The sequence below is a fragment of the Geotrypetes seraphini genome, chromosome 13 (genome assembly GCF_902459505.1).
Source record: "Geotrypetes seraphini chromosome 13, aGeoSer1.1, whole genome shotgun sequence".
NCBI lineage: Eukaryota > Metazoa > Chordata > Amphibia > Gymnophiona > Dermophiidae > Geotrypetes > Geotrypetes seraphini.
This window is the reverse complement of record NC_047096.1, coordinates 20,243,664-20,268,274: the sequence shown is the minus strand read 5'-3', so window position 1 is coordinate 20,268,274 and position 24,611 is coordinate 20,243,664. Positions and strand designations below refer to the sequence as shown.

The window sequence follows — 24,611 nt, the reverse complement described above, 5'->3', positions numbered from 1 at the left end:
TTCTGCAGTCTGATAGACTAATTTCTTTCAGTGACATATATTTATTCTGCACTATTTCTCTCAGCCTCTGAATTGATCTTCCTTCTGCTTACATTTCTTTACTTCTTTTGTTTTCCTCCTCCTTTCCTTTCATATATAGTTTTGGATGATTAATCGTGGCATTCTGTGAAATAGATTAGTGGATACAACTATATTAGTTTGTTCATTACCTTTCAAGGACATGTGGAGTTCTACTTCTGTAATTTGGATTTGTCATTTGTTTCTTTGAAAATTAATAAAATTTCATGTAAAAAAAACCAAAAAATAAAAACAGATTTACCCATCTAAGTCTGAAAAAGAAAATAGTTTCACTTTCAAATAACCGTGTACATTTCTTTTTAATAAATCCACATTTATAGTAAAAAGAGAGAACAGAGGTAAAGTATATGGGACAAAAAGTGCTTGTTAGCTAATTTTGACTGCATTAATTACATTGTATTGCTACAGACCCACTTGTTCTACTGGTTGCTCTCTAGGCCATAGCTAGATATAAGAGATTTATCTCCAAATAGTAGAACCCTTCATAGAAAACAATACAATCTTATCTCTCACATCACTTTTCCACAGTGGAAGAAGTTTACAGTAAGTGAAAGATCCTTATAGCAGGAAGACCCACTGCGGAAGATACTGGAGAGGCTCGGAGGGAATCCTGTCCTGCCAGGTTTGCTTGAGTAGAATTCACCTCAACACTTTTCAAGACAGGGTAACTGCACCCAGATGGCTTACCCTGGATTAAAAGCATGGGATGTTGCTACTCTTTGGGGTTCTGGAATCTTACTTACTCTGAGATAATGGAATGTTGCTGCTACTCTTTGGGTTTTGGCCAGGTACTAGTGACCTGGATTGGCCACTATGAAAACAGGCTACTGGGCTTGATTGACCATTGGGCTGACCCAGTAAGTCTATTCTTATGTTCTTACGTGAGCCAAGTATAGGACAATTAAGCCACTGTAACATCACTGATGAGGTTGGCTCTGAGGCACTGTGGAATGAGGCATTATGACATCACAATCTCAGCTCTGGAATGTTGCTCTCATTGGGGTTCCGGAATCTGGCTATTCTTTGAGATGCTGGAATGTTGCTACTCCTTGGGTTTTGGCCAGGTACTAGTGACCTGGATTGACCACCGTGAGAATGGGCTACTGGGCTTGATGGCCCATTGGTCTGACCCAGTAAGTCTATTCTTATGTTCTTATGTGAGCCAAGTATAGGACAATTAAGCCACGGTAACATCACTGATGAGGTTGGCTCTGAGGCACTGTGGAATGAGGCATTATGACATCACAATCTCAGCTCTGGAATGTTGCTCTCATTGGGGTTCTGGAATCTTGCTATTCTTTGAGATGCTGGAATGTTGCTACTCCTTGGGTTTTGGCCAGGTACTAGTGACCTGGATTGGCCACCCTGAGAACGGGCTACTAGGCTTGATGGACCATTGGGCTGACCCAGTAAGTCTATTCTTATGTTCTTAAATATTTCTTACTGGAGTTTTAATTGTGTCTGCGGTTCCTAGGTACGTTTAGGCTCTTACATTGTATTCCACATAGAACTCATAAGATGGATGCAGAATGTAAGAACTGTCCTGTAATACAATCTGGGGGTTAGTTTTACAAAGGGCCCCTTTTACAAAACCGCAGTAGCGAGTCCCAGCGCAGTAAATGTGATGCAGCCCATAGGAAATGAATGGGCTGTGTTGCATTTTCCGCTTGGGAATCTCTACCGCGGCTTTGTAAAAGGGGCCCAAGGTCTTTTCCTCATGTGCAGTAAAGCATGAGTTATACAAGGAAAAGAACTCGTAAAAATATATCACGGTATACACATCTTAAAAAAAACAGGTGCGCAAAAAGATGATATCTGTATTTATTTTAAAAATTAATACACCACCCAAAACCTAGGCAGTAAGTCTCCTCTAGATTCTGTATCAGTCGCCCAAATTTGGACATGGATTCCAGATCCCCATGTAAACTAATTAAGTGCACCCAATCAATTAATACTGTTTACAAGCACTTAATTGGCTGGAATTAGGAGCTCCGCACGGATCTGCCCTATGCCTTATTCTATAACATGCGTGCCTATATTTCATGGTATGCAACTCAAATGGGGTGTGACCATGGGAGGAGCGTGGGCGGGTCAGGGGCAAGACCACAAATGAGGTGCAATATATATAGAATACCTGCATTATGGCAGGTGTATGCGCTCACACCCAGATTTGGGGGTCATGAAGTGCACCAAGCTAGTATTCTGTAAAGAGCACTTTGTATACTTTGAATACTCGCTTAGCGCAATTTGGGCGCCGTTTACTGAATGTGGCCCGCTGTGTGGAGGTATTCCCAGAGAAGCAGTTTACATACAGTAGAAGCAGAGATCTCTATAAGATAAGCAGGTTTAGGTACAGACTAGAGGACACACACGCACTGTTACACTTTTTGGGAGCAAAGTGCAAATTTGGGCATGTAAATTTATGTGAAGTTGGGGCTGGTTCTGGTTGCCCACATTCCCTGTATAAAATACTATTAACACTCCCTGTTATAAAATGTCCCCTATTGTGCACAAGATGTACGCATTTTTACTAGTCATTTCAAAGATCTTTAAAAAGCCATTTTAATAGTTCCTCTAAAAGACCAAGGAAGGGGGGGAAATTTACCAGGGCGGTAAGATGCCCTTCCAATATGCCACTCTGCTCACCATTAAAAACCACTGCAGACGCCTGTGGAAATACGGACAAACCTAGTCACTTCCACATAAAAGCAACGGAGCCGCTGGTGAAGTAGCCCCAGGACGCTGCAGCTCTTCAGTGATCCGACGTGTACATTTTAAGACGGAAATTTTAAGGGGAAACAGATTTCCCGTTCTCTCTTGGCATTCACTGAATGCAGGTAGAGTCTGTTGTCAAGTTCATTCCAATGCAATTAAGTAGAGTCAGGAATGTCTGATGCATCCTATGGGATATACTGGATATCAAGAGTGATGCTTACGCTTTGGTGGTAATGTCTATACCGCTATACCATATGGTTCAAAGCGGTTATGTAATGTGTACTCATTTATCAAGACAGATGCATTCTTCAACATTTCATAAAAACTGTCCATGGTCTTCTTATAAATGCTCCTGTGTAGCACGAACTGTCTGAAAAGGTTCAGAGGCTCGGCCACGAGGAAGGTTTCTGGAAGACAAATGCTTGCTGGGAGGCTGCCGTTGCCGATCATGAAGTGATACAGCTTCTTTTCATGCAAACTTTTCTCCAGGTATTTCAGGATCTCTCTCAACCGCGCATCCAGCTTTTCAAAGCTCCAGTCCAGTGCGGGCCGTGCAAGCAGCAAATGCAGCAGCGCCGTCTTCAGGTGGTAGTTGGTTAAACCACTTTGGCCCGTTAGAGCAGACTGCTTCTGATGTAGGAACGTCAAGATCTGAAGGCAACTGAGGTGACAGGAATTCTCGGGAAGCCTTTTAGCCATTTCCGTAAGAAACCTTCTCTCGTAGACCGCAAAAGAAAGCAACCAGTAGGTACCGGAAGAGAAGTCGTTTGGAAGTCCACTGTTGGGGAAGTGGGATATGAAATAGGCATCTGAATCTTCATACTGTACCACCGGCGTTAAGTTTAAGGTTATGAACTTCCCGGAGCGGAATTTTATTTTCAGGGCTCCTGGTGCATCCAGGTGACTAAATGTTACATCAAATTCATACTTGTGTGAAATTTTATTCCAAGCTTTGGTTACTGCAATCTGAAACCATTTCATTACCTGATCCGTGTCCAGATTCTGAGTGTTCTTGGAGCACAGCAAAACTTCCATTTCACTGTTCAACTTTGTCTCATTATTTTTGCTGTGGAGAAGGCATAGCATATCTTCTCCTAATTTTGTCTTGTCGCAGATGCACCCTGTAGCTTCCTCACCAGGTCGGCACACCTTGATCTTCCCATAGCCTTGTTTATCTTCGGGGCTGGAGTTTGCAGAGCCCCATATTTCAGATTGGAAACGATAGGGTTCTGGAGGAGTAAAAGGCACAAGGAGATCACAAACCAATGGTTTATTCACTCTCCAATTTTCATACATGCTTCCAACGCCTACACTGTCTTCCACTTCCATATCCGCGTCCCGATTACACACACTTCTTAAGGCCTCCAATAAGTCATCGGCGAAACCTTCCACAAACTCCCGGGTCCTGGCGGCATCGTTAGTTGTGCTTCTGATAACTCTCTCATAGAAGGTAGCCAAAGCTGTCTTATTTGGAAGGGATACCGCTTGGAAAATGTTTCCCCACAGGCTCATGTCATCTTCCTCATTGTTGGGCTCCTGCAAATGGCCATCTTGAAAATCTTGTCTCCAGATTTCAATCAGTAAGAAAATGACCATAGATATGGTGCTCCAGAAGTCCCAAGGCAGCTTATTCTCCTCTTTTCCTTCTAGAATCATATTTATTTCAGCATCTCGCCTTGCGATCTCCTGTTCCAACCGCAGCTGCTCAATTTTAAGGTTTTCTTCATGCTTTTTTAGCTTCTGAATGATCTCCTTGTCGCTCTCCTGAAGGGTTGTGTTTTCCCTTGGAAAGAGAAGTGGATGGTTGACGATGGCTGCGACCACCACTAGACACACTCTAAGGAACCCAGCTTGCATCGTGATTTTCTTCCTTCAAAAGAAAAACCAGGACATGATTAGTTTTTAAGACACAGAAATATGACATCACATATGATCAAATGGCAGTAAACGTAGTAAAGTTTGAGCACATAGTCAGGGCCTAAGGATTTCTACAATAACCTTAATATCCTTTCATATCATGAGCAAAATGAAAATCTGTAAGTTGTCTATAATGAACCAAAATATGTAAATTAAAAGAGTGTGTGGAAAACTGGTTAAAGCTACAATCTCAGCACCCTGAGGTTGTGGGTTCAAACCCTTGGCAAGTCACTTAATCCCCCCATTGCCCCAGGTACATCTGATAGATTATGAACCCACCAGGACAGACAGGGGAAAATGCTTGAGTACCTGAATAAATCTGTGTAAACCATTCTGAACTCCCCTGGAAGAACAGTATAGAAAACTAAATAAATAAATGGTGTGTAAAGTTTCAGCTTCTAATAACCAGAGCTGGTACTGTGACATCATAACGCCTGAGAACCAACCTCATCAGTGATGTCACAATGGCTTGACTGTCCTTTACTTGGCTCACTTTTACTACATTTTGATTTCTAGAGTGGTGCAGTGGTTAAAGCTACAGCCTCAGTACCCTGAGATTCTGGGTTCAAACCCATGCTGCTCCTTGTGACCCTGGGCAAGTCACTTAATACCCCCATTGCCCCAGGTACATTAGATAGATTGTGAGCCCACCAGGTCGGACAGGGGAAAATGCTTGCGTATTTAAATAAATTAATGTAAACCGTTTTGAGCTTCCCTGGGAGAATGGTATAGAAATTGAATAAGTAAATAGCGTGACAAGTTTCAGTCTCTGATAACCAGAGCTGGTATTGTGATGTCATAATGCCTCATTCCACCCATGCCTAAGAGCCAACCTCAGCAGTGATGTCACAATGGCTTGATTGTCCTATACTTGGCTCATTTTTACTACATTTTGATTTCTAGAGTATCACAGTGGTTAAAGCTACAGCCTCAGCACTCTGAGGTTGTGGGTTCAAACCCACGCTGCTCCTTGTGACCCTGGGCAAGTCACTTAATCCCCCCATTGCCCCAGGGACATTAGATAGATTGTGAGCCTGCCAAGATAGACAGAGAAAAATCCTTGAGTACCTGAATAAATTCATGTAACCCATTCTGAGCTCCCTTGAGAGAACGATATAGATCAGGGGTGCCCACACTTTTTTGACTCGCGAGCTACTTTTAAAATGACCAAGTCAAAATGATCTACCAACAATAAAATTTAAAAAAAACACAATGCACACTGTACGCATAGAATTGTTAATTATCTTTCCTATTCCGGGGTTTTTTTCAAAGAGGTCAAAGCAGATGACTCTATGCGCTGTCACCTCAGTAACAACCATACAAAAATAGACAAATACCCCCCCTCCCTTTTTACTAAACCACAATAGCAGTTTTTAGTGCAGGGAGCTGCACTGAATGTCCAGCGCTGCTCTCGACGCTCATAGGCTCCCTGCGCTAAAAATCACTATTGCGGTTTAGTAAAAGGGGACCATATTGTAAAATATAGACAGCAGATATAAATTCAGACACATTTTGATCACTAAATTTAAAATAAAATCATTTTTCCTACCTTGTCTGGTGATTTCATGAGTCTCTGGTTTCACTTTCCTCTTCTGACTGTGCATCCAATCTTTCTTTCAGCCTGTATGCTTCCTCTCCTCCACACCTCATTCCCTCCCCCAACTTTTTCTTCCTCTCTCCCTGACCTTTCTTTCTTTCTCTCTTCATGCCCCCTTTCTTTTTTTTTCTGTTTCTCATCTTTCCTTCTGCTTCCCTGCCTGCCCCCTTTCTTTCTTTCTCCCTGCCCTTCCCCAAGCCACTGCCACTGCCGCTGCCATCGGGGAACAGGATCCAAGCGCCACCAATGGATAACAGGCCCCAAAGCCGATGCCGACGCCGCCCCATGCTCTCCCTGCTTCGGGCCGATCAGTCTTCCTCTCCCCGACATCAATTCTGCCGTCGGAGAGGAAGTTCCGCCCAGCCAGGCAGCGAATGGCTGGCCCGAACTTCCTCTCCGACGGCAGAATTGACGTCGGGGAGAGGAAGACTGATCGGCCCGATAGATCGCCAATGCAAAGTGAGTCCTGGATGATCGACTCACTTTGCTTTGGCGAGCTACCGCTCGATCGCGATCGACCTATTGGGCACCCCTGATATAGATAAACTGAATGAATAAATATGTTCCCCAGCATTTAAGCTGTTGATAGCAGAACAGTAGTGATATTCCCATGTTGACCACCTTATTCCTATCAATGGGGGTTATAAGGTACATTTTAGTAAGTATGTCTTTTTGCTAAAATGTATTTTCTGTTTCAACTTCACTTTATTTCTGATTTCTACCATAATCTTTAAGCTGAAGAACCCCAACCTCTTTAGTCTTTCCATCCACGAGAGGAGTTCCATCCTTTTGATCATTTTGGTTGTCCTTCTTTGTACCTTTTCTAAATTAGGGAACTAAGGCCAATGCCAGACAGATCTCTACAGGCTGTGTTTCACAAATGGCAAAAGACAGATAAAGATCAAGACAGCGTATTGTACAGTAGATCCTCTGAGTAAAGATTCTCTGAGTAAAGGTGCTGTGCAACTCAAGAGGAAGGTGAAAACATCTTAATGTTGAGATTAGCAAATTAACTACTAGCAATACTTTTGGTTATAAAATAGTTACAATTGGGTAGAGACTGCTTTTTCTGGGTCGTAACACAAGCAAAGCGGTTTACATATTTTAGATTTTGTACCTGGGTCAATTGAGTTAAGTGGCCTGCCCAGAGTCACAAGGAGCTACAGTGGGAATCAAACTCAGAACCTCAGGGGGGGGGGGTTGAGGCAGCTGCTCTAACCACTAGGCCACACTTCCACTCCAAGCCTGCATCCTATGTAACTATCTATATGTGGTTAACATAATGGCAAATTGCCAACCGATGTTTACGAATATAAGCGCTGCCTTCCTGGGACAGACTGAAGGTCACAAGTACCTGGCAAGATCCCAAAGATTAAAATAGATTTTATGCTGATTATCCTAGGAATAAGCAGTGGATTTCCCCAAGGCCATCTTAATAATCGCTTATAGACTTATTTCAGGAAGTAATCCAAACATTGTATAAGCCCTGCTAAGCTAACTGCTTTCAACACATTCTCTGGCAACAAATTCCAGAGTTTAATTGCATGTTGAGCGAAGAAATATTCTCTCTGGTTTGTTTTAAATCTACTTAGTAGCTTCATTGCAGGTCCCCTAGTCCTAGTACCCATCCCACTCCACTCAGTATTTTGTATTCCCTGAGCCACTACTTTAGCCTTTCCTCACCATTTTTTGTCACTCTTCTCTGCACCTTTTCTAATTCTGCTATATACTTTTTTAAGATTATATGTGGAACATTATTACATATTAAGTCCCTCATGGACCGATATAAATGCCGTCTTTTCCTAATTATGACCGGGATAGCCATGCAGATGATAACCCGTAATTGGAAAAATTATGATTGCCTGAACTTTTCTTTTTGGTGGGCGAACCTATGCTCTAGGTATGAAAAAATGAATGCTGGAATGTTGGGGCATAGTAACGTATTTAAACTGGTTTTGAGGCTCGTTGACATCTTGTATTACTTCTCTGTAGTTGTTTATTGTCTTTAATTCTGTGCCATTTCCTTGCACATCCAGGGTGGGAAGGAGGGATGGGGGTGGGATTGTGTTATTGTATTATTTTAAATAAATGTAGATTATTGAAAGAGTATATACGTGGAGGGGCATAATCAAAAGGGACGTCTAAGTCCATTTACGTCCATCTCACAGGTCGTCCAAAGTTAAAAAGAGCCTAAGACACATTTTCGAAAGATATGTCCAACTTGTTTTGACTTTTGAAAATCGTCTAATTATATGTTCTGCTGATCTGATCGTCCAAGCCACTAAATCGTCCATCTTTATACCACATTTCTGTCCAAGTCCAAAATGCCTAGAACAAGCCCTGTTGGACATGGGAGGGGTCTGCAAAGTGATGGACTGAACACCCAGATATGGCACCTATATAGTGGGGTACCTTACAGGGCACTGCTGTGAACGTCACAAAAAGGGTGCCATGGCTTCCCCTCACTACAGCTCCCTTACAGGTTATGGTGAGCCCCCCAAACCACCTCCATAATCCCCTAGACCCACCTATCTACCACCCCAATAGCCCTTATGGCTTCAGGAGCCACTTATATGCCAGTAAAAAAGGGTTTTGGGGGTATATATGGGAGTGCACGTGTTTCAAAATCAATGCAGTGATTACAGGGGCTTATGGGCATGGGTCCTCCTCTCTATGGGTCTCTAGCCCACCCCCAAGATGACTTAAGCTGCCTCTGTGCTGGACGACTAGGCTTTCCTATGCCAGGCGGCCAGGTGATGAAGGTCTGGAGGCTGAAATATAAAGTTGTGAATAAAATTTTTATAGGGGTGGGGGGCGGTTGGTGATCACTGGGGAAGTGTGTGTGGGGTCTGTGTTATGTGTTTTCAGTTCTTATCTGGTGAGTTTAGGTGGGTTTTTGTGACTTAGACCATGTTTTAGATGGTCTAAGTCACAACGTCCAAGTTCCATCGATCGTCGGGTGTATAACTTTCGGTTATACATGCTGTACGACTAGGTCTAAGCCAGCCCATATCCCGCCCAACTCCCGCCCTAAACACGCCTCCCGACACGCCCCGTTTAGCTTTGGACGTTGAGCGGCACTATGAAGGCCTAGGTCGTTTAGAAATACGTCCAAAACCCAGTTTTATTATTGGCGCTTGGACGTTTTTGAGAAATGTTCGTCCAAGTGCCGACTTAGACCGATTTTTGGACGTTTTTCTCTTTTGATTATGAGCCCCATAGTGATTAATCAAAGGGTGGGTGGGTGGGATACAAGGATTGATTTTGAATATCTGTAAGTTGAATGTGCTTTTCTTGACTTGTTATTTGTTCTTAAACCTGTGTATTGCACTGTTAACATTTAAAAATTAATTAAAGATTTATTTTTTTTAAAAATGTGACAACCAGAATTACACACAATATTTGAGATGCTGCCGCACCATGGAGCAATACAAAGCATGAATGACTTGATGGACAGACTGGATAAACCATGAAGGTTTTTCATCTGCTGTGCTACTGCATTATGTTTTTTGAGAGGCCTAAGTTACAAGTGATTTAAATATTAATCTAGACAAGCTGAAGTAAGGCATGCCCAACAATTAATTAACAAGTCATCCACAGTAACTGATTGATGGCTACTCAAAGTCTTGTAATAACATATAGCCTTGAAACCAACTTAAAAGACAATACAGCAGATTTAAGGGATCTTCAGACTGCCAACCGGGCAATATAACTTGATCAGGCTACAATCCTTTGATCCCATTCTTTTTTAACCATGATGTTTTATTTACATTTTGTCCTTTCTTTATTTCATGCTTATTAAGAGAAATTTAACTGGTTTGATTTGCTGCGCCACCTCTTCCGAGACGTGAGCCCGTTTCAATACTTCATCAGGGAATGAGGCGTAACAACATGCTGTGCAAATCTTAACACTTGTGCTTGTCCCACTATGTTGTAATGCCAAAATATAAATCAGCTCTTTTTAAATAGCAAAATCGTGGGTTGGGGCTCTTATCTTGCTAACACGTCTCTAACTGGGCCTCTGTAAATTCTTTACTGAACTTTCCATAACTTTCCATTAACCCCACCCCACCCCCTTTTACAAAACCACAAAAGAGCTTTTTAGTGCCAGCACGCTGAATGCTCTGCGCTGCCCCAATGTCAAAGGAATTCTATGACCGTCGGAGCAGCGCAAATCATTTAGCACACCAGCTGGCGCTAAAACCCATCTCATGCGGTTTTGTAAAAAAGGGGGGGGGGAGGAAGGTAAAATTGTTAGGACAGAAGGAGAAAAACAGGCAGAAAGAAACCATGAAATAAATGCTGAGAATCCTAAGGAAGGAGAGTATGAAGAGCCCTAGCAAGGTAAGCAGAGTTAAGTAACATAGTAAAGTAAATGACGGCAGATAAAGACCCAAATGGTCCATCCAGTCTGCCCATGAGTTATACCCATTGAAAATACATGATTAATTTAACTTGTCTCTTCTTTGATATTTCTGGGTCATAGACTATAAAGTCCACCTGGTATTGTCCTAGGTTCCAAATGCTGAAGTTGCCATCTAATCAAGCCATTGTGACATCACTGCTGAGGCTGGCGCTTGAGCATTGGTAGAATGAGGCATTATGACATCACAATCTAAGCTCTGGAATGTTGCTACTCTTTGAGTTTCTGCCAGGTAACATAGTAAATGACGGCAGATAAAGACCTGAATGGTCCTTCCAGTCTGCCCATTAGTTATACCCATGAAAAATACATGATTAATTTAACTTGTCTCTTCTTTGATATTTCTGGGTCATAGACTGTAAAGTCCACCTGATATTTTCCTAGGTCCCATCTAATCAAGCCATTGTGACATCACTGCTGAGTCTGGCTCTTGGGCATTGGTGGAATGAGGCATTATGACATCATAATATTGCTACTCTTTGGGTTTCTGCCAGGTAACATAGTAACATAGTAAATGATGAGAGATAAAGACCTGAACGGTCCATCCAGTCTGCCCATTAGTTATACCCATGAAAAATACATGATTAATTTAACTTGTCTCTTCTTTGATATTTCTGGGTCCTAGACTGTAAAGTCTGGCATTGTCCTAGGTTCTAAATGCTGAAGTTGCCGTCCAAGCTCACTCCAGCCTATTCAACCAACCATCCCGTTGTTTGCAGGATATCTACCGTAAAGTCTGGCCAGTAACGTCCTCATGTTCCAAGTTAGTGGAGTTCCCACTGATGCTCACCCCATCCTATATGGGACACAAACCGTACAAGTCTGTCCAATACCGGCTTTAGTTTTTTCATTTATACCATTTGTTTTCTAAATTAGAGATCCTCCGTGCTTATCCCAAGCTTTTTTGAATTCCATTGCCGCTTTCCTCTTCACCGCCTCCCTCGGGAGAGCATTCCAGGCATCCACCACCCTCTCCGTGAAAAAGAATTTCCTAACATTGCTCCTAAGTCTTCCTCCCCGCAACCTGAAATTATGCACTCTAGTTTTACCATTTTCCCGTCTTTGGAAAAAGATTTGCTTCTAAATTAATACCTTTCAACTGAAAGATACAGGATTATTACAAATAGGCCAGATGCCTAAGAAATGAAAAATAAGTTGTTTTTTTTTACTTTAACAAGGGAAATAAACGTGCCTGCTCATTAGCATTTTTGAGCAGCCTGTCAGTCTTGCTAATCTTGTTCCCTCTAAGGTCCAGTACTTCTTGCTTTGCACAACAATTATTTTCTTTACCTCTCCCAATTAGCAGCGCTAATGCGTACACACTTGTTGTTCTTTATATGATAGAGAAAAAGATTACACAGAAAGAGAAAAATTTAAGAAGGTATTAAAGTGAACCCATGAAGGGAACCACTGTAATCCACAGGATTGCAATTAAACATTGCTAAACACTGCAATGAAATGTCCTCGCGTGTTGACAGTCAACAATCGCCACACCCATTGTGCTCAAAGCTTTTTCATGCAGTGGCGTAATAAGGGGGGGAGGGGTGGTCCGCTCCAGGCATAGTCTTGCTGAGGGCGCGGCACCTCTTCCCTGCTCCTCTCCTTACCGCGCGCGCACACCCCTTGCCTTTCCCCATACAATTTTTTTACTTCCCCAGTGCAAGTCTGCTGCCCATGTCGGCATCGGCGCTCTCTAGGATGTCACTTCTGGGACCCGTGCCTAGGAAGTGACGTCAAAGGGCGAGCCGACACCGACGTAGGCATGCTGCTTGCACTGGAGAAGTTAAAAAGGTACGGGGAATAGGAAGAGACATGCATGGCGGGGAGGACGGGGCGTCGCTGCCCCGGGGTGCCTCTCGCTCTTACTATGCCACTGTTTTCATGCAGCATATTGTGCACTCGTTCACGAGAGATGCCTACAGTCTCAGTAACCTCGTGCAATTTCACTTGGTGGTCTTCCATAACGATACGATGGATTTTTTTCAATCATAACCTTTGTGATGACCTCAACTGAGCGTCCGGAGCACTTCATCTTCGGTGCATGTACAGCCACGTTTAAACTCATTAATTTTTTTGTACGTCACGTCTGTATTGTTTTTCGTACTGTATTATTTTATCGTATGTTATGTCTGTATTGGTTTTTATTAGACTCTTGATTGTTTCCCCCATATTTTTATAACGCTTAGAATTTATGATTGGCGTTTTATCAAAATTTTAATAAACTTGGAAACTTGTCTTCAAAGCTGGTGAGAAGTCCCCATGAACTTCATCCATCTTGGCTTTGATCTGCATGGCCGTCCGCTTCTTCAAATAAAAATGTTTTATGACTCCATAAAACTCACTTTTTTCCCATTTTTGTGACAAATGTGAAAGTGGTTGATTGAAATGACTGTCAAACGTCAACTATGTGTCACATCTGGCTGAAACATTTGTCACAGATGGTTTGAAAAATGAAGCTAGCCAACGGTGATGCCACTTAATGGACTGTGGTGCCATCTCATGGAAATTTACCAAACTTTTCAAAAAACCCTCATATATGGTAGAAGAGAGCAGATATAGAACAGGAGAGAGATGCGTAGAGTGTGTAAAGAATAAGGATGGAAAATACATTTCTGCACGAGTCCAGTACAAGATGGCCCTGTTATAGATATCGCCAGCCCTATTCACAAGTACCTTTTTTATTCCTACTGTGTCATAAACGTTAATGTTCCTTTTCTGCCTTCCAAGGCCTTGCTCTGCAATGCATCGGTGAGCTTACACCAGGTATTACCTCTACCCTTTTCAGCAGAAAGGGGGCAGCAGTTCAAGGAGTGATGCCAAAACGGGCGCTAAAATGGCATGAATTTGCATTGCAAAATACAGACAATACAATGCAGTATACTGTACACATGGAGCACATACAGTAGCAAAGAATACACAGTTACCTGACACAGACTAGGACAGTAGATAGAGACTAAGACTCATCTATAATAGACTTTCCAGTTTAAGGATTATGGGTCAAGTCTAAAAGTGGGCACTGTAATTTTGGCGCTATGGACTAGATTTAGTAAATGGGCACCAAAAATTGATGGCAGTCAGCTGCTGGAGGAACAGACAGGCACCGAACTGAACATCAGTGTGAGGACCCTGGTGATGTCATTCTTGGGGCTTTCCAGAAACAGCATAAAATTGCATCCAGTGCCGTCGGTGGTGGAATTGACGGACGATGGCTGTTGACTAAATTGGAGGAGCAGATGGGTGTAAATCCCTACATCTAACTTTGGCATGGACCCCCTGGTTTCTAAATACTGTGCGCATCTTTAAAGTTTTGGCCCTGGACTGCTCTGACACTATCTGGTTAGTGGCATGCCAAACACAGTACTGTAATCGAATATAAAGCAGGATATGCTCAAAATATCAATCAAAATATAGATAGCCACATAAAACAACTTAGATCTAAATATTTTATTTATTAATTTATAGGTATTTATATACGGCCTATCAAAATGGTTTACAAACAGGTACTCAAGCATTTTTCTCTATCTGTCCCGGTGGGTTCACAATCTATCTAACAAACCTGGGGCAATGGAGGAGTAAATGATTTGCCCAGTGTGGGATTTGAACCCACAACCTCAGGGGGTTGAGGCTGTAGCTCTAACCACTACACCAAGGAACAATCAATGAGAAGCAATATTCACCGCATATATTCATCAGTCCGTATTTTTCTAAATTTTCTCTCGCCTGCTCTGAATTTTCTATTACTTGTAATGCTTTGAAGATTTCAAACGCATTTCTTGTTTTAAATTCTCTTAGTGTAAAAATAATTTTCAAAGAAGCACACTTTTCTGCATTTGCAGCAGGGGAGTGGAAACACAGTACTTTAACCCTTTCAGGACCATAAGGATCGTAGGCCAATTTTTGTGGTTTTGACGACATTTTTATGGTAAAAAGGGCTTGCAGATGCCAAAAAATTGATTTTTTTTGTGAAATATCATTATTTTTTTTTTTAAAAATCACACTTCTGGCTTATGGACAGTGTGGCAAGTGAATCTTCTCGTCAATCTGGCAACGACGCTAATGAATGAATGTCAGAACCAGTTTGTTTACATAAAGGCAGTATCATATGGAATCCGTACATATCAAATTTAGAACTGTAGACTATCCCAATCAAAATTTATAGGATTTTAAAGTTATGGGACAAATATGTCCCTTGGTCCTGAAAGGGTTAACATAGTAAATGTCGGCAGAAAAAGACCTGTGTGGTCCATCCAGTCAATGAAGACTTGGCGGCATCCAGATAATGCCACAGAAAATGAGTGGCTGGTCCCAGTGAGGGCACTTCTCCGGGTAGAAGCCATAAATGCTGCTGAATATCAACCTCTAAATCAAGCAGGATCACATATGGAACAATGCAAAAACCAAAATTAGAACAATAACGCCTTTCATTTTTCTATACACACGTAAATGGCAAGCATTGGGACTGAAAACGATTTAAATAAGGTCAGGAAGAGGCATGCTAAAAATAGAAACGAACAATAGAATGGCGGTTGCATCAAGATGTTGTCTTTGAACTGTGCAAAACGAAGACATTCTTTAATAGCCTGAAAAGGCATTAACTGACATTATTTTTTTTTTTTATCCTGAATTACATTTCTTGTGCCAGTTTTAAGAAATCTCTAGTTTGCAGACACAGCAGATCTCCTTCTAATGATATATTGTTTCATGCTGACAGGGGGAAATTCTCTAAATGACGTCTAAAAAGATAGGCGCCTATTGCGTTTCAATCGCGCTTAGGTGCCCATTACAGTATTGCCCCTATTGGCACCTACCGTATTTTTCGCTCTATAAGACACACTTTTTTCCCCCCAAAAAAGCGGGTGGAAATAAGGGTGCATCTTAAGGAGCAAATATATATATAAAAAAAAAACCAACCCATACCTTTTTTTTTCAACCCAGCGGTCCAGCGCGCTTTCTGCGCTTCTGCCTCGCTGATCGGTTCCCCTGCTCTCTTCCGGCAGCGGCAGAGCGGTGCACGAGGCAGGCGCGTGCTTTTTGTGTGCCTTCCTGGTCCCGTTCTCGAAGGACGCGAAAACTGATGGCAGCCATTCGGAGTGCGGTGTGGGACCAGGCCGAAATGCAAAAAGCACACGCCTGCCTCGTGCACCGCTCTGCCATTGCTGCTGCCAGAAGAGAGCAGGGGAACCAATCAGCGAGGTAGCCGTCCAGCAAGGCAGGAGCGCAGATAGCACGCTGGACCACCAGGTTGAAAAAGAGGTACCGGGTGGAGGGGGGGGTGGCTTGAGGCTGGCTGGCTGGGGGCTGACTGGCTGCCACTACACATGCCTACCATTAGACGTGCCCACCACTAGATGTGCCCTGTACTCTGTCCCGGCCTACCACTAGACCACCAGAAGGGGGACAAGGTACAGCATTTGGTTTAGAATTTTTTTTCTTGGTTTTTCCTCTTCTACAAGTGGGTGCATCTTATGGTCAGGTGCGTATTATAGAGCGAAAAAAAACGGTAACTTAAAACTCAGGCACCTGTATTGTGGGACAGGGTTTTAAAGACGTACATTATACTATGTTTGCCATGCTAAGGTGCCATCCTATATTTGTTTTGTCATACAGTGCTCGTCATGCTATGTCACACCATACCAAGATTCTGTGTGGGGCAGTGACAATATGCAGGTTTAAGACAGCCAGTCACACTTTCTACTCTGGTCAAATGAAAGGAATTATTTCTTACGCTTAAACAGTCTTTTTCCCTATACTGATCCTATTCTGTGAACTTATCTGCTTATTTTCAGGGTGACATACCTTGCTATTTATTACCCTGTTACCATGGTATTCCAGCTCTGCCCCCCTCTTATCTTTTAGGCAAATCTGCTAAGACGGGTACCCCTCATAAATTTCTTTCAGACTGCTGTCCTCACACATTCTACTTGAGTGCATCTGTGTTTCTTCTTCTAATTCCTTCAACTTCATGCAAGCGTATAGCGAGCATTATAACTCATTCAATGATAACGTAGGACTTACACCATGGTTCTTGCACCCCAAGATACAACTGTCCAGTGGACTTCTTTATGGTGTCTTTAACATCTATGTCCAGGATCAATTGTTGGGGAGATGAGAGGCTAGAACCTCTAGCCCTCCCTCAAACCTTTCAAAGGATCTTGCTGCAACCTGACCTGAGGGTGCCCTGGGAAGTGTGGCACCAGAAGATCCCCTCACCAGGATCACAGCTATAAAAGGGGAGTTGTCCGCCACTCAAAAGGCTGCAGCACTTAGTACTAAACCGGAGACACTTAGAGACATTATAGGCAAGAGAATGGCTTGAACATGGAGGAAATGCTACAGAGTTGCTTACAACCCCAGAGTTCCATGCAGTCTCGGCAAAGGATCCACCCCCCAAAAATCTAAAGAATCCATTCTGGAAGAGATCTGGGAAATTTGAGGCAATCTCCATCAGGAATTTGACTTTTAAAAGTGAATTATCTGCTCAAAAGAGCAGAATAAAGTGTATGAAATCTCAAGTGGAGAGTTGGAGGTAAAGACTGAGACATCCAGATATCTCAAGGGTGTCCGAGTTGCAGGATGATCCATCAATAGAATCCCGCCCCAGGACCCTCACTAAACATTCATTTCTTCCTGTTCTCCCCTTCCAACACGCACACTCTTATCCAAAAGAGTAAGTTCTCTTAGGGGGAAAGGGGGATGGGACTTGTATACCGCCTTTTTGTGGTTACACATTCAAAGCGGTCTACATATACACAGGTCCGGCTGGTGGGGGCAACTTTTGGGTTGGGGGGTGTCAGCAGGAGGGATTGGGCATCCCTCCTGCCGGTGATGTATGGGGGAGGGGAGGGTTGCCACTAAAATCGTGGCAGGTCGATCCCTTGCCGAGATAAGCTCAGCGGTAACCCGATTCTTTAACCGGCGCCTGTAACATGGACATCGGTTAGAGAAGGGTTATTAGGCAGGCTAAGTCACTATTTTCTATAGGACGTCAAGGTGCGATTCTCAAAAGCCGCTTAGGTGGCTTCTGAGACCGGGCGTCCTATACAGAATCCGGGCCTCATTGCCAACTTGGGGTCTACTATAACTCCTAAACACCCACATTTCTCTCCTTATAGCTACCACAAAATTTCCTATTTTCATCTGTTCTTTTTTATTCCCTGCAAACATAACTTGTGTTTTTGGCCACATTTAAAATTAGCTTATTCTCACTCATCCATTCACTAACTACATTCATCCATTTATTTATTGTTTTAACAAATTCCTCTCCCCTTTCAAATACAGGGAAGACGAATGGTACGTCATCAGCGTAAAGCCGATATTCTACATTCAATCTCCTAAAAATTTCACCTATAGATGCCTAATAGACATTCAAAAGAGTAGATAAGGAGGAACACCTGCCCTACTTTCATCACTTTAGAAATGTCACCTTTACACAGAAATTGTATTGCATGATCCATTAAATAAGATGAAAACCACTCAAGGACTTTCCCATTCACACCCAATCCCTTTAACTTCAGTAACAATAAATTCAAATCGATAGAATCAAATGCTCCTGAAACATCTAAAGACACAAGACAAAAAGTCTTATTTCTATCCATACCTTTTCTCATCTGATCAATATTAACAGTGTCTCTATACTATGTACTGTTCTAAATCCATACTTTCTACATGTGCAAGGAAAGGCAAAGCTGAAATTGGAAGATAACGCTGAAGTTGGAAGATAACACAGTCACAAATGCTAACATTTCACCCTTGTGCCTTATCTTTGGATTACCACTCTAGTAAACAATTTGTATATATTTCTCAAAGCAGTATACATTATGGTAAGAGCAGATAGCGTAGCTGGTTTTAAGAAAGGTTTGGACAATTTCCTGGAGGAAAAGTTCATAGTCTGTTATTGAGAAAGACACTGCTTGCCCTGGATTGGTAGCATGGAATATTGCTACATCTTGGGTTTTGGCCAGGTACTAGGACCTGGATTGGCCACCGTGAGAACAGGCTACTGGGCTTGATGGACTTTTGGTCTAACCCAGTATGGCTATTCTTATGTTCTTACGTGAGCCATGTATTAGGTTGGCTCTGAGGAACTGTGGAATGAGGCATTATGATATCACAATCTCAGCTCTGGAATGATGCTCTTATTGGGTTCCAGAATCTTGCTATTCTTTGAGATGCTGGAACATTGCTACTCCTTGGGTTTTGGCCAGGTACTAGGAACCTGGATTGGCCACCGTGAGAACAGGCTACTGGGCTTGATGGACTTTTGGTCTAACCCAGTATGGCTATTCTTATGTTCTTACGTGAGCCATGTATTAGGTTGGCTCTGAGGCACTGTGGAATGAGGCATTATGACATCACAATCTCAGCTCTGGAATGTTGCTCTCATTGGGGTTCCAGAATCTTGCTATTCTTTGAGATGCTGGAATGTTGCTACTCCTTGGGTTTTGACCAGGTACTAGTGACCTGGATTGGCCACCGTGAGAATGGGCTACTGGGCTAGATGGACCCTTGGCCTGACCCAGTATGGCTATTCTTATGTTCTTACATGAACCAAGTATAGGACAGTTAAGCCATTGTAGCATCACTGATGAGGTTGGCTCTGAGGCACTGTGGAATGAGGCATTATGACATCACAATCTCAGCTCTGGAATGTTGCTCTCATTGGGGTTACGGAATCTGGCTATTCTTTGAGATGCTGGAATGTTGCTATTCTTTGGATTTGGGCCAGGTACTAGTGACCTGGATTGGCCACCGTGAGAATGGGCTACTGGGCTTAATGAACCATTGGTCTGACCCAGTAAGTCTATTCTTATGTTTTTACATGAGCCAAGGATAGGACAATTAAGCCATTGTAACATAACTAATGAGGTTGGCTCTGAGGTACTGTGGAATGAGGCATTATGACATCACAATCTCAGCTCTGGAATGTTGCTCTCATTGGGATTCCGGAATCTGGCTATTCTTTGAGATGCTGGAACGTTGCTACTCCTTGGGTTTTGGCCAGGTACTAGGGACCTGAGAACGGGCTACTGGGCATGATGGACCATTGGTCTGACCCAGAATGGCTTTTCTTATGTTCTTAAATAAGACAATCAATATTGCTGATATGAACTTAAGAAGCAAATTTGCACATCATAATTTATAAATTCTTCGGAAGCCTCTACAATTCAATATTTCATTATCGGTAGGGATTTAAAACATCACCTCTTCATCAGCCCCACTTTATCAGCAGCTTATGCTATTCTCAATTTTCAATATACTTGATTTCTCTTTTATATATAACACCTTGAACTTATCTCCAGTGTATTTTCACTTCTCTCCGGCATATTTCTAGAGAGAAAGGGGATTCGCTGAGGCTCCCAAAGAATTGATAAATTATGACGTGCAAATTTTCTCCTTAAGTTCATCTAAGCAGTGCTTTAGTTATCATTGGATTAGTCATCAGAACTGCTTGCAACCCAACCTAGCTGCAAATAACGTATCTCAGCCTCAGCTACAGGTTTGTGGATGATCAGAGCACATCCCACACCCAGCCAAACTTGGCAACCTATGTAATAAACAAAATACCAAAGCAGAAACGCCCATGTTGCTATGTATATAGGCAATTCGTTTTAAATGAAAGAACCCAACAGAGGAGTACGCAGAACGATTGAAGACAAAAAAGTCTCCCCTGACCCCCAAAAGCGTAGAAGGGCAGAGACGGCCACCAGAACCTCAATCTAAATTATTAGTGTAAGTGGGAAAAGGGTACCTGGCGCACAAAATATTACATCCAGCGCACAAGTTTCACGTCACAGCGCACGGCGGGCAGGGCGGCGAGAGGAGAATCGGGCGAGTTGGCTCATAACTTGCTGGCGCCCGATATTTGTAGCGCACAGCGAAAAAAATTTTGCTCACAACACCCGCCCGCTTAGAGGGAGCACTGCCCAGGACTAAACCACAATTTTGCAATAAAGTGCACTAAATGAGCTAAATGGTGGAATAAAGTGAAAATCTTTAGAGTTCAAGCCATCTGTCCCCCAACCTGGGGGTACACAGCGACCAGAGTTCATATAAGCCCACAAAAATCAATCAAGCTGGACTCAAGACTAAAAAACTGGAAGTCGAGCATAATGTTTCAATTTAAGTGCATTTGTATTGCTTTTAAGATCCTATTTGGCATTTTTTTGCCACTTTGATTCCTTTAGACTGGAATGTTCAAAGACGTTCTCAAAAATGAAAACTTACATTTACCTCTGTCAGTGGTAAAAACAGAACCTTTAAGAGATTTAGTCATTCTTTTGCTTTTAAATTAACCGAATTCTGGAATGCTTTATTGCTTACATTAAGAAGCACGGGTTGGGTGGGGAGGGTTATTGGTCTGTAAGAATCTTGTAATATTTTAAGTGATGTCTATAGTGTAAATGTTTTATTTATTATTCTTCACTTATTGAAATTATTTAAAAATGAATAAAGATTATTAAAAAAAAAATAAAAAAAGAAGTTTAGGTTCTTTTGCTTTATTCCGGAAAGTTCTGAAAACTTTTTTGCTTGCTAAACATTTTGGAAATTAACTATTTCAGTCTACTTTTCCGTGCCAAGTTTATGTATTATGTATTACATTATTGTTAACCGAGCTCCTCTTGGTTGATGACTCGGTCTTCAAAACTAAGTTTAAGTTTAATGTTACTTATCTCTTCCATAAAGAAGTAGAATGTGCTCAATAAAGCTGCATGTTATCCATCCCCCACCATTTAGCACGTTTATTTAGTGCACTTTATTGCAAAAATTGTGGTTTAGTCCTGGGATGTTTCACAACTACCCTTTTGGATTTACTATTGTGGCAGCTGTGAGACTGAGCACTTTTTCTACTTACACTAATAATTTAGATTGAGGTTCTGGTGGCCGTCTCTGCCCTCCAACCCTTTTGGGGTCAGAGGAGACCTTTTTTTAATCTTCAATCATGTATAAAGGCAAGACAGAGAGGAGGATAGGCTTGACTGAAGCGGAAGGGATGAAGTCCCTGATGAATTAGCAGAGCTTGTGAATGAATTAAAAAATAATGAAATACTCAGATCTGACAAGTGAAACAATTCTACACCTAGCCTGGACCGACCTAAACCTCAGTTCCTCAGCTTTGTAAAGCTATTTCCTTTTAAAATTTATTTAGTTCATGTATAAACCACTGGCCTGGGTTTAAATAAAACCAACTGTATAGGAGGCCCCACAATCGAGTATAAAGAGTGTCGCTCAAGGGAGACTGACATATTCCAGGCTTCCTAAAGAAGCAGCGGCGGTGGCCGGTCAGCAGAGGCAGAACTCTGAACGGGCTGCTCACAGTCTGCCACCAGGAGCCTTCCCTCTGCCACGTCATCATGATGATGTGGCAGAAGGAAGCCCTGGCAGGGCAAGATGCAATCAGCCTGTTCACAGTGCTGCCTCTTCAAGGCCTGCCACCACCAACGCTGCTGCTGCTTTGCGAGGCCTGGAGGTATGTCAGGTCTCACGGGGAGAAGAAGGGATGGAAAGCTGCTGCACAGGGGGATGGGTTAGAGTTTTGACCCAGCCGGAAGAGACAGAGAGATGATAGACAGTGGAAAAGAAACAAGTGTTGAATATGGCAGGGGAAGGAAAAAAAAAATATTTTCTATTTTGTGATTACAATATGTCAGATTTTAAATGTGTATGCTGCCAGAGCTGGTGTTAGACAGTGAGCATGAGCTAGGACCTAACAGAGGGGAAAAGTCTTTTTTGTTTATTTTTACACCACAGCACCGGCATGGGATTGGAGAGGGCAAAGGGGGTGGGGATGGGTGGAAAGGCTACAACATAATACCGCCAGGACGTTTGAAAAAAAAAAAAAAAAAAAAGGCCAATTGGGCAGGAAAAGCAAATCAAATTGAATCGAAAAATCAATTCAATAGACCAAATCAAATCTAAAAATTTTTTTCCCCTGCATCGGACAACGCTACTGCTGAATGTATCTGACCATTGAGCAAATGGCAAAAGATTCACAAGTGCCCACCTTAGAGGCCCTCAGCTTCACCTGTAAACTGCTGCTGTACAGATCATCTATTTCCAGGCTCTAGAACCCAGCAATGAGTGATCGCTGGACTGGGAAGAAGAGTGCTCACTCAACATGGCTTAACTGTGTTGCCACCCACTTTGAGAAAGCCTTCAGGTTATAGCGCTGGCGTTGCTCTTCCAGCTGTTGTATATATTAGAGCGGAAGTAAGTTATCAACTACCCAGGCTATTAAGATCTAGACAGGACAGATTGTTGAATGACCCATTTAGATATTGGGCATCACTGGTGTGTTGGAGAGCAAACACTTTTTTATTGATTGTGCCAGTGATGTAGAATAGACTCCACTTGGTACTGAGGAATGTTTAGAAATGTTTTTTTTTTCCAATATCATAGATGTTGCCTGACTGTTTCTAGTCTTCAGTAGAAGGCTAGAGTCGTGGCATGGAATCCAAAAGTTGCATTTTCACTAGAGAAAGTAAGTACTGATTGCTACTTCCCTCCTTGTCTTGGTGGAGACAGGCTGTGGGAGACCTTTAAGATCTAATTGCAACAATGATTTCTATTTTGAAAATGCATTGAATGCCAGGAATAATGGCATATACATTTTATAAATGCAATATCATGGGAATCCCAAATGTATTTTCCACCTATTTTATTTGGCTCATTATTTGGTTGGATTAATTGGTAAACAAAGTTTACACAAGGCTAATTTAAGTTTTTATTGTTTTAAGAGTACTTTTCTTGCACATCTTGGCTTCAGCAACCAGAAGAAAGCAGCTTGCTTGCCCTGATGGTTTACATGGACACCTAGGAATTTGAAAGTCAACAAACAGGCTGTAGGTACAACCTTTCTACTGGATTCAATACATCCGTGACTTGTTTTGCAGAGCTGTGCACCTTTCACCAGGCGTGGGCAGACTGAGCTAAGGATGACTGTCTTGTAGTGTGGGAGGGTATAAGTGCTTTACATTTCAAAAGTAAAACAATCACGCTGAAACAAAAGGAACTTGAGAGAGAGACCTCAATTGCCCCAGACATTATGTTTATTTCAGACTTTTAATCCTGCCACCTTGATCAGGGGTGGGTAGCCACAGTCCCAGACAGCCACAGCCCAGTCGGGTTTTCAAGATTTCCAGAATGAATAAGCGAGATTGGTTTGTATGTACTGCTTCCGTTGCATGGAAATAGGTCTCACTGTCTATTCATTGTAGAAATCTTGAAAACCCAACTGGGTTGTGGTCCTCAAGGACTATAGTTGCCCACCCCTGGCCTATACGCTCATATCTCTAGAAACACATTTACCTTCTCACTCTCAACTCCAAGCTGCATCTTTTGCGGAGGTTGTGTGATTATCTTTCTGAAGATAATTTTCAAACTGTTATCACGTTGATGATTATTAATTTAGCAAAATCTTAAACCAAACACATAAAAATACATAATATCCAAAGTTCTGTTCCTAATATTCATGTGGACCAGACCCGACACAGTCTGTGTTTCGAAGAAAAACTCCTTCTTCAGGGGTCCTACGGGGAATGGTATTGTAAACGAATATCAATAATACAATACAAATGACGTTCCCTGAACAAAATTATAAGCATAATCTGATAAATTGAAAGAAAATGTGCCACCAATGGTGAGACAGAACAAAAATTAATTAGAACCATAGGTGAAATGCAAAAACAGACTAGGTGAGATGAAACAATTAGAAAAAGACCATCAGTGAAAAACAATTCATGAGTAACTAATGAAAAGAGAAGAAAAGAAAAAACGAAGACCAAATGAAGGACATGCTGTGGAATGGTGACCTAACGGTAGGGTCAAGAGCAGTTTTGTTTTGTTTTCTTATTGTTCTGCACCTGTACTGCAGGTCTTGTTGGT

General features: G+C 42.2%; 1 protein-coding gene across 2 annotated transcripts in view; it reads right to left on the bottom strand.

Annotated features, from left to right (window-relative positions):
* Window positions 1-1,885: 1,885 nt before the first annotated feature.
* ITPRIP (inositol 1,4,5-trisphosphate receptor interacting protein) overlaps window positions 1,886-24,611 on the bottom strand; it is a 33,398-nt gene continuing 10,672 nt past the window's right edge. For both annotated transcript variants that reach the window (XM_033919378.1, XM_033919379.1), the window contains exon 2: window positions 1,886-4,663. In XM_033919378.1, coding sequence (XP_033775269.1) covers window positions 3,031-4,650 — 1,620 coding nt within the window. In that variant the 5' untranslated portion in view covers window positions 4,651-4,663 and the 3' untranslated portion in view covers window positions 1,886-3,030. The remainder of the gene's footprint in view (window positions 4,664-24,611) is intronic.